This window comes from Miniopterus schreibersii (genome assembly GCF_964146895.1).
Source record: "Miniopterus schreibersii genome assembly, chromosome: 12".
Lineage (NCBI taxonomy): Eukaryota > Metazoa > Chordata > Mammalia > Chiroptera > Miniopteridae > Miniopterus > Miniopterus schreibersii.
In genome coordinates, this window is record NC_138112.1 from 32,659,766 (window position 1) to 32,670,635 (window position 10,870).

The window sequence follows — 10,870 nt, forward strand, 5'->3', positions numbered from 1 at the left end:
TTTATAGAGGAAAGGGGGGGCGCAGTTTGGAGGGGCTGTTATAAACAGTCCATTGAAGGAAGCTGGGAATTCAAAATGTACTGGTTTTTCATTGGCTAAGTTTTGACAGACTGTCATTGGCTGAGCTATTGCCAGGCAAGGAGAAAACTTTCCTTTCTCCTACTAGGGTAATAAAATAGAAAACATCGCTGGTCCCCGCGTGGCTCAGCGGTTGAGCATCGACCTAGGATCCAGGCGGTCAGGGTTCAGATTCCTGGTCAGGGCAAATGCACGGTTGCGGGCTCGATCCCCAGTCCGCGGTGTGCAGGAGGCAGCCGTCATCTCTCATCATGGGTGTTTCTATCTCCCTCTCCTTTCCACTCTCTGAAATCAATAAAGATAAATTAAAAAAAAATAAAAAATAGAAAACACCTTCCTGTTGGAGCTGCACGGTATCCATTTCTCCCAGTTTAGGGGTAACTGATCATGAGTAGTAAAGCTTGAGAGCCCCCCTACAGGCTGTAGGGACTCCAACTTTAGTTATTTTCACGGTTTTAACAAGCAAAATAACCCACGCAACAGGTATCTTAGCTCTTTCCTTCCCAGGTCATGCTTTGTACTTTTAGCAGCGGATCTGAGGTGGGTAAATAGTCCACAATGGCCACTCTATCTCCTGGAGCCTCACTTTTCTCATCTGTAAAATGGGTGCCGGTGATCCGTCACCCCTAGGGCTATTGTGAACAGAAAGTTTCCCGCTTTCAGTGTCAGTTCCCTCTGCCTCCCCTGTGTGGCTGTCGGGGAACTCCGGGATGAGAGACCGGGAAGTGACTCACTAGGTTCTCACTGGAAGTCAGGCCCACTCCAGGCCAATGGGGGTTCTAACCACACCCTGGGTCCAGCCTCCCCCACCCCAGGGCTGGGAGCAAGGCCACTTCCTCCAGTTACAGGCACCTCGCACGTGGCGTCCGCGCGGTGCCAGCTGCCTGCAAGGCCAGGGCGATGGACCCCACCTCGGAGCCCCGCTCCCAGCCGGCCTTCCGCACGGCCCCCCCGCCAGACGTGAGTGCGCCTGTCCTGTCGCTGCTCCCTCCTTTCACTCCTTCTGGTGTCCCGGGTTCCCTGTGCCCCCCCCCCCCCCAGGGTCTGCGTCCCCCAGGGGTCTGGAGCGCGGTCTCCCCCTCTGGCTGGGCGCTCTGCTCTCCCGGCTGTTTCTCTGGCTCCCCCCCCCCCCGCCCCCACGGTCTCCGTTCCCGCCCTGGCTCAGTCCGGCCTCCCCTCTTTGCCCTCTTTCCTGCTTGGCTGCCCCCCCCCCTTCTCTTCTCTTTGTTTTATTTCGCTGCTCTGCGTGTGTCCTCTCTCTGCCCTCTGGCTGGTCCGAGTCCACCGCGCTTCTGCCGTCTCTCCCTTTCCCCTGCCCCATCCCTCCCGCCCCTGGGAGAAGCGGACCCAGCCCCAGGCTGCCGGTGTGTCATTCCCTCCCGCACACCCCAGACCCCCACCTCCAGCCCGCCCCTGCCCTCTGGCTGGGTCCTGGGTCCGCCTGCCCCCTCCCAGCGCTTGGGTGAGGGGAGTTTGGGGGAAGGTGAGGAAAAGGCCCAGTGCACTCAGGGAGCAGAGCATTCTAATCTCTCCTGGGCTAGGTGCCATCCTGAAGACTTGGGGGAAGGGAAGGCAGATCCACGAGTGAGGAGACTGGCTCTTCCCATAGGGTGATGTTAACGTCATTGTTGTTGGCTACTGACAAAATCAACTGCCCAGTGCCAGGGCTGCCCTAGGTGCTCAATAAGTGTCTGAATGAATTACCGGGCAAGGGAGGGAGCCAGCATGGTGCATGATGACAGGTAGGGCAAGATTGGCCTTTATCGGAATACCAGGTGCTCCTGTAAATCAGTGCTGCAGGTAAGCTCCATTCAATTCAACAGACATTTATTGAGCATCCCCAGGGTGCTGAGTCCTGTAGTAGGTACTGCTGCTATAAAGATGAATCAGGGATAGTCTTCCCCTAGGAAACTCACAATCTAATGGGGGATACCGATGATAAAGGGAATTACAAGATAGGTAATTACCAGACTGTGGAAGTACAGGGCCCTCTGGGATCACAAAGAGACAACCCATCTAGAGAGATTCCTGGAGGAAATAACTTGAAGGATGAGTGGGCTAAGTGAAGAGAGCATGGGCAATGAGTGGAGTCCTGGAAACAGGGGGACCCAGCTTCCTCTGGTTGGGTGGGGGTAGGGAAGTGGCAAGCAGTTCTGGTAGCTTATTGCCAGCCTTATAAAAGGCCTAGTAAACCTTGTTAAGGAATCTAGAGTTTATCAGGAAGGGAATGTAGGGTCACTGAAATGTTTAATGCAGGGGGAGACAGATCAGATTTGCACTTAAGAAAAACTATTGTTTTCAGAGTAGAGATTGGATTGGGGGAGGGCATTTGAGGGGGACAGGGTGCCATGGAACTGAACAACTGACCAGGATTTGGCCACCGATTGTGTGTGTGTGTGTGTGTGTGTGTGTGTGTGTGTGTGTGTGTTTGTGGCTGGGGGTTGGAGGGAGGTTGAGGTTGGGAGCAGACTGCAAGATTATAGCCTACGTTTTGGGCTCAGACAACTGAGTTAGGAAACAATGGAAAAGGTCAGGGTTGTGGGTTTGGGAGAGATCTTGAGGGGCATGGAGTACATGTGAATTTAGATGTCCCTCTGTTGGCTCCAATAAGGGTGACCTAAGGAAATGTATGAATGTTTGGTGGGGGGGTTGCAGATGTGTTAGGGACTCTTTTGACTAGAACTGGGTGAGAGCTGGGCCTGTTTGATTCATCTCTGTGTCCTTATGGCCAGCACTGGCCTTGCACCTAGCGGGGACCATGTGTCCCCAGCCCGTGCACACAGGGCCTGGGACAGGCTTCCCCACTCAGGAATGCTTTGGCAGGGTGACTGGTAGAAAAGGTGGGGAAGAGGTGTCACAGGAAGGGCAGGTGGTCCAAAGGAAGGGTGGAAAAGAAGTCTTTATCTGCTAGAAACACATACTGTAGTGCTTATGGATGAGGTGGGAGGCCTAGGATTTCCAAAGAGACTGGGGGTTTTGGAAAAAAGGAGGGGAAGAGGGACAGAAATAAGAAGCTTGGGGACAGGGCCAAGTCTTATTTGATAATCAAAGAAATGGGGCTGAGGATGTCAGGGCAGGAAGCTATTTTGTGAAGCATCTGGAAATGAACTTCAGAAATGACATTTCAGGTGAGTGGATACATTAGACTTTCAGAGCTGGAGAGACTCCTTTTCACCCATTTGCCTCCATATTTCACAGATAACAAGCTTAGGCCCAGAGAAGGAAGTGAGCTGCCTCAGGCACATAGCTAATTATTGGCAGCAGTGGGACTGGATGTTGGGAGTGGTGGAGATAGGGGACCCATGTATGCTGGAGTCAGACTGACATGGATTGGTCCCAGTTCCGATTTCATCACTTCCTAGCTGTGTGACCTCGCCTGTAATGTGGGGACATTAAGAGCACCTGTGAGCTTTCAGTGGTGCAGGAGTGATGAGAGCACATCAATCCATTCAAGGGTTAAGTTAACCAAAGAGCTTTGCCAAGGGGCCTTGAGGTTTATGGGAGAAAGAGGGAGTCACAGGTTCTGGGTTTATTTTTCTCATAGATGTATTACTTGGCTGCTGTCAGAGTGCATCCTCTCCTTTCCCTTCTCCCCTCCAGCCAGCAGAACTGTCCCCTGGTAGGAGCTGTTGCCATGGCAACTCGATTCTTCACCAGCAGCTTGGCTGTCTTTGGCTTTCTTAATCCCAGTATTTTAATCTTAGAGCTAGAGCTCACAGAGAAGTTGAGAAGGAGGTCACTCCTAAATCAAATGGAAGGACACATTCCTGAGCCCTTGCCCTGCAACGACCTGTGGTTAGAGTTCTCAGATTGGTAATTCAGCCTTCAAACATTGCACATATCTTCTCTGCAGCAGCAGCCATCACATCTCCTAGGAAACCTTCCCTGACAACCTCCAACACACATCCACAAAAAGCTGACTCATCCTACCTTTGAGTCTTCCTTTGTAGCTCCTACACATCTAAGCCATCTGTTTCCCCCTCTCCCCTGAGAGCTTCTTGAGGGCAGGAACTGTATGGTATTCATCTGCCTAGGAGGAGGCTTGAATGAAATAGGTCCTCCTTACTTTATTTTAATTTTTTATCTTTATTGTTTGAAGTATTACAGATGTCCTCTTTTTCCCCCTATTGATCCCCTCCACCCTGCATCCACCCCACCCTCAGGCCTCCCCCATACCAATGCCTATGTCCATGGGTTATGCTTATAAACATCTAAGTTCTTTGATTAATCTCTCCCCACCCACTCTCCCATCCCGTCTTCCCTCTGAGCTCCCTCAGTCTGTTCCATGCTTCTATGTCTCTGGGTCTATTTTGTTCATCAGGTTATTTTGTTTATTATATTCCACATATGAGTAAGATCATGTTGTACGTGTCTTTCTCTGACTGGCTTATTTCACCTAGCATAATACTCTCCAGTTCCCTCCATGCTGTCCCAAAGGATAAGAGATCCTTCTTTTTTACAGCTACATAGTATTCCATGGTGTAAATGTACCACAGCTTTTTTATCCACTCATCTACTAATGGGCACTTGGGCTGTTTCCAAATCTTAGCTATTGTAAATTGCGCTGCTATTCATTTTGTAGTCTATTTTGTCTGATATGAGTATTGCTACTGCAACTTTTTTTTCATTTCCATTTGCATGGAAATTTTTTTTCCATTCCTTCACTTTCATCCTGTGTGAGTCTTTTGTTTTGAGGTGGGTCTCTTGTAGACAGCATATTTTTGGGTCATGTTTTCTTATACATTCAGCTACCTTATGTCTTTTTATTGGAGCATTTAATCCATTTACATTTAAGGTTATTATTGATAGATACTTATCTATTGCCATTCTAATTCTTTATGCCCATGTTTCTCTCTATTTCTACTTCTAATTACAGCAGTTCCTTTAACATTTCCTGCAATGCTAGTTTGGTGGTGATAAACTCCTTTGGACTTTTTTTTCTGGGAAGCTCTTTATTTCACCATCTATCTTGAATGATAGTCTTGCTGGATAGAATAGTCTTGGTTTCAGATCCTTGCTTTGCATTACCTTGAATACTCCATGCCATTCCCTTCTGGCCTGTAGAGTTTCTGATGAGAAGTCAGCTGACAGCCTACGGGAGCCCCTTTGTTGGTAACAGTTTGCTTTTCTCTAGCTTCCTTTAAGATTCTCTCTTTGTCTTGAATTCTTGGCATTTTAATTATGATGTTCTGGGCTTGGGCCTCTTTGGATTCTTCTTGCTTGGGACTCTCTGTGCCTCCTGAACTTGTGTGACTTTTTCCTTGACCAGGTTAGGGAAGTTTTCTGCCATTATTTCTTCAAACAGGTTCTCTAACCCTTGCTTATCTTTTGACCTCTTCTGGCACTCCTATAATGCAAATATTGTTACATTTCATGTTGTCCCACAGCTCCCTTATACTGTCCTCCTGTTTTTTAATTGTTTTTTCCTTTTGGATCTCTGGTTGAGTGATTTTTTTTCTACCCTGTCTTCTAATTTCCTCATCTGATCCTCAGCTTCCTCTAATCTTCTGTTCATTCCTTCCAATGTATTCTTTATTTCTGCTATGGCATTCTTAATTTCCTTCATAGCTTCTCTAGCTTTTTTCATGCTGTTAAGCATCCTTACAATCAGTATTCTGAACTCTATATTTGATAGATTGCTTATCTCCATTTCATTTAGCTCTTTTCCTGGAGACTTCTTTTGTTCTTTCATTTGGGGTTTGGTTTTTTTGTCTCCCCATTTTGGCTGCCTGTTTTGTTTTGTTTTTTTCTATGTATTAAGTAGATCTGCTAGGACTCTCAGTCTTTTTGGAGGGTCTCTGGTGCAGGCCAATGTCAGATGCAGTTTGTGACTGGCCCTGAGTACCCTGTTTGGAGTTATCAACAACCCTCGGCTTGAGGTCTCCTCTGTTGGGGCTGAGTGTGTTTGGACAGGACCAAGATGCACACCAAAGCCTGCTTTTCCAAGGCCCAGGTCCAGAAGCAGATCAGGCAAAGACTCAAAGCACTCTGAGGTTTGCCTCTGCCTGTAGGCTGATTAATCTGATTCTCTTAATGAGCCTCAGGCTGTAGAAACCCCTCTGGGTAGGGTGAGGGGTTTTCTAGCAGGGTGGGGCAATTGCTTCCCCCCTCAGGAAAAAGCAGCAAATTGTCTGCCTGAGAAAGATGTCCTAGTCATGACTAGGCACAGGAATCCAGATGGGTGCCTTCTGATCTCAATCTCCAGAGCCCACAACCCTAGGTTCTCCTCACACAGCTCCAGTCCACTCTGCCCTCTCTCTGCTGGAACCCAAGGTGAGTGGCTGCATACGAAACTCTGTGCATTGGCTCTTTAAGAGGGTGCCTGCATTTCCAGCCATCTCTCCCTGGCAGACAGAAATCTGGCTGCTTTTCACTGCCAGTTGTTATGTGGGCACCTTTCTCAGTTCTGGTGCTCTTGGCTGGGAAGCCCAGCCCTGGGGGTTTAGGCCCCAGAGTCCTCAGTGGGAACTCCCCACAGCTGAGCGATTCCTCTGGACCCTCAGCTGCTGCCTGTGGGAGTCCAGCCAGCCCTCTCATGCCTCCCCACTTCCTACCAGTCTCTATGCAGTCTCCACTTTTCCTCCTTGGTTATGAGGGTGCTCTCCGGCTCATCTTCAGTTGCAGTTGACTATTCAGGATGGTTTTTCTTTATTTTAGTTGTAATTCCAGTTTGGTCCCAGGACAGTGTCAGTGTAGCGTCCATTCAGTCTGCCACCATCTTTAATCCTCCCTCCCTACATTTTTTGAATGAATGAGTAACTAAGGAAAAGAAGAGTGGAGGTATTTGAAAACTAATTTATACAATGACTAAGAGCACAATCTTCAGGGTAAATTCGACCTGAGTTCAAATGCTAACATCATCACTTAAGAGCTGGTTGATCTTAGGGAACTTACTTCACCTTCTTAAGCCTTAGTTTCTTTATCTGTAAAATAGGGATTTAATACATTCTTCTTAGGATAGCTAGGAGAATTGCGTTAGAGACTATATGCAAAGTGCTTTGCACAGTTACTGGACTCTAAGGAGAGGGACTGTATTCTGCTTTTCCTCACTGTGTCCCATTTATCTGGCACAAAGTAGGCACATACATATTTTATCGAATGAGTGAGTGAATTTTATTTTTTTATTTTTGGAATGAATTTTTTTGAATGAATGAATTTTAAATAACAAAAGTTGTTCGAGAAGCTGGTTTGTAAGAACAACAACTGATACATCACCTCACATGTAATAACTGCTACATTATCTTCTGGTATTTTTGCTAGGTCTGCGTAGCAGTACTCAGTATTCCCCAAATGCAGCCTGTCAGTCTGTTTCCACACCCCTGTCTGCACTGGGCTGTGGGCATCTCTAGGCAGGCACTGCATGGGTCTCACCCACATCTGTAGTGCTCAGTCCAAGGTCTTGCATAGAGGAGAGGCCTCTAAAAATTCTGTTGAACAGCTAAACCTAATTTACATTTGTACGAACAGTTTATGAGGCAGTTTTATACTCATTGCATCTGGTGTTACTGGCCTTTTCACCACCCAGGATATTTCTGTTATTTAATCTCCCTGGGCCCATATTTTGAAAAAACATCATCAAACAAATTCCATTTGTTAATCAAAGTCATGCCAACTGCTAACCAGAACTTCTGATCTATATGAAATAAGGATTTTTATCCCCAACTCCCAGCATAGGATGTGGATACACAGTAAGTACTCAAGAAATGCTTCCTGAATGAATGCATGTATGATTTCTTAGCCTTTCTGAAAAGTTGAAAATGGTTTGCTCCCCCAACTTTTTTTTTTTTTTTTAATTATTATATCTTAGACCTAAGCATCCCCATGTCAGGAACTCCTGACTTCACAACAGCTCCATATCCCCATTTTATAAATGAGGACACTGAGGCTCAAGGAGGGAAAAAGCCTTGCCAAAGACCATAGACTTTGGAAGTACTGTCGCTGGGACTTGCTTCCGCAGCAGCCTCCTATACTAATATTCTGTGATCCACAGAAGTTAAAATGCTTGAATGGGTGTTCTTATATCAAACTGAAATCTTTGTCATCTTTAAAATGCCCATTCCTGCCCAGCCAGGCATGGCTCAGTGGTTGATCATGGACGTAGGATCCAGGAGATCATGGTTTGATTCCCCCTCAGGGCACATGCCAGTTTGGGGCTCCATCCCCAGCTCCCGGCATGCAGGAGGCAGCTGATCAATGAGATTCTCTCATCATTGATGTTTCTAGCTCTCTCTCTCTCCCTGTCCCTTACTCTCTCTGAAATCAATAAAGAAATACTTTTAAAAAAATAAAATAAAATGCTATTCCCTGGAGCTATACGGAATAAATATAACCCCTTCTGTTAAGATGGGCCTTTCAATAGCTGAAGCCAATCATGGCTTTCCTAAATTCTCTTGTCTACGAGGTTATTCTTTGGATGAAAATATTATGAGCTCCCTGGAGGTGGCGCTATTGGCTCATTACCTTTTGTTCCCCCAGAGGTCTTCCGTCGTGAAGCTGAACGTGGGGGGCGAGATCTACACCACCACCGGGGGCACCCTGATAAGAATCCCGGACTCAAGGCTGGCAAAAATGTTCTTCACCTTAGCCACGGCCAGCACCGATACGGATGAGGAGGGCCGCCTCTTCATCGATCGCTCCAGCACCTATTTCGGCGCCATCCTCGATTACCTGCGCAGCGGGCAGCTGCCCACGCAGCACATCCGCGAGGTGTACCGTGAGGCTCAGTTCTTCGAAATTTGGCCTTTAGTCAAGCAGCTGGAGGATATGCCCCAGATCTTTAGTGAGCAGGTGGCTCGGAAGCAGTTCTTGCTGCAGGTGCCAAATTACAGGGAGAACCTGGAGCTCATGGTGCGCCTGGCGCGCGCCGAGGCCATGGCCGCGCGCCACTCCCACGTGCTGGTGTGCGCGGTGCGCACGGAAGAAGACGCCGCACACTGCGCGGATTCCCTGCGCGCCCTGGAGGCTGACAAGAGGCTGGTCGTCAAGTTCGGGCCTTGGAAGGCACCCCCGGTCATCAGGGACCTCCTGGACTCCGTGCGGATGGACATTGAGGCTCAGGGGTACCAGGTAGCCTATGACTCCTGTTCCAAGAAGACGTTCCAGCCTAAGGCGGGGGCCCAGGAATACTTCTACACGTTCCAGTTCACCTGGTGGTGATTGCCACGGGCGGTGGCTGTTTGTTACGGGCTCTGGTGGGGCTTATGAAGTTAAAAGTTGCTTTCGAAAGTCATATTACTTTAAAATAAAAATAAACATCAAACCGCTTCCAGGGTGGTCTACAAAGCTTGCCCCCAAATATTTACCTCCCCCTTGAGGACATTCCACTCATTGCAACGCCTCCACTGTAAATCCCTAGTCAAGTGCAGTTGCTCTCTCTTTATAATCCTCATGCAAGGATATTTTCCCCCCATTGCTTTTCAGAGAGAGTGGAAGGGAGAGAGAGAGAGAAACATAGATGTGAGAGAGACACAACATTGCCTCCCAGCCGAAGATCAGGCCTAAAACCGAGGTCCCTTGACCAGAATCAAAAAGAGACCCTTCCACGGGCAGGCCAATGCTCTAACCACTGAGCCAAACCGGCTAGGGCTGTAGCTGTTCTCTCTTTAAAGCCTCAAGTACCTGCCAGACCCTCCCCTTGAAGTCTGATAGCAAGGCTGAGATGAGTTGGAATGTTTCAAAAATGCTTTGGCTGGAGATGCAGGATGTCAACAGGAATATAACAGGATACGATGAATCTAGATAGTCTGACCTAAAAACACGATTTACCCAGCTTCAGCCTGTGGGCCAGTCCTCTGGCCCAGGTGTGTGCCTTCATGATGAGAAAGGTGCCAAGTTAGTACCTGTAGTAGATGCCGCTCAGATCTTCTTTCCCAGATGCTGTGAGTGTTGGCTGCTAAAGCCTCACAGCTGTCCTGTCTCTAGAAGTGTTTCTCAAAGTGTGGTCCCTGGGCCAGCAGCAACACCTGGAACTTTTTAGAAATACAAATTCTCTCTCCTCCACCTCAGCCTACTGAATCAGAAACTCAAGGAGGAACCAACTCTGGTACAATTCCTGTTCCAGAGCTCCTTGTGGGATCAGACTGAAGTCAGTCATCATCTGACACCACGTTCTTGCTTAGCGTTTTCCTTCTGCACTATCCTGCTTCCCTCACACCCCTTCCTGAAAGCACATCATCGACAAATGACTTGCACAGGAGATTCTGTTTCAATTTCTGCTTTGTCAACCTAAAACATAACTCTAAGGAGGACACATGTAGACACTCATCCTTCTCCAAGTCCAGGTCTGGGAGAGTTGACCCCCTTCCCTGCTTAGAAGGCTGACTAGCCATCCTGGGTTCCCCAGGACTGAAGGTCAAGTTTAACTGTCAAAGTTTAAGAAATTAATACTGAGTCAGGGAGTTTGAAATTTAAACATAAGTCCTGGCCAATGTGGCTCAGTAGTAGAGCCTCAGCCCTTGCACCAAAGGGTCCTGGGTTCAATTCTGACCAAGGGCATATACCTGGATTGCAGGTTCAATCCCCCGCCCTTGTTGGGGCGCATGAGGGAGGCAACCAATCGATGTCTCTCTGTCTCTCTCTCTCTCTCTCTTTGCTCTCACTCCCACCCTTCCATTCTCTCTAAAAATCAATGGAAAAAATATCCTCAGGTGAGGATTAACAAAAAAATTTAAACATAAAATTGCTCAGAACAAAGTCATTTTCAACAAGCATTACAATTTAGTAACTGTGTCTGTATATTTTTTATTTTCAAAACTTGTTTTATGTTTTCCTTCTTTGGTATTTAATACACCTG

At 47.7% G+C, this 10,870-nt stretch overlaps 1 protein-coding gene across 1 annotated transcript; it reads left to right on the forward strand.

Annotated features, from left to right (window-relative positions):
* Window positions 1-792: 792 nt before the first annotated feature.
* On the forward strand, window positions 793-9,341 carry KCTD14 (potassium channel tetramerization domain containing 14). Its single transcript, XM_081154222.1, has 2 exons — window positions 793-1,038; window positions 8,554-9,341. The coding sequence occupies exons 1-2, from the start codon at window positions 979-981 to the stop codon at window positions 9,232-9,234; spliced, it is 741 nt and encodes a 246-aa protein (XP_081010348.1). The 5' UTR covers window positions 793-978; the 3' UTR covers window positions 9,235-9,341.
* The last annotated feature ends 1,529 nt before the right edge of the window (window positions 9,342-10,870 follow it).

Excerpts from the sequence above, each read along its gene's own strand:
- KCTD14 (XM_081154222.1), top strand. The coding sequence starts at position 979 with ATGGACCCCACCTCGGAGCCCCGCTCCCAGCCGGCCTTCCGCACGGCC. Across the intron at positions 1,039-8,553 it reads GCACGGCCCCCCCGCCAGAC|AGGTCTTCCGTCGTGAAGCT; the intron begins GTGAGTGCGCCT and ends TTGTTCCCCCAG.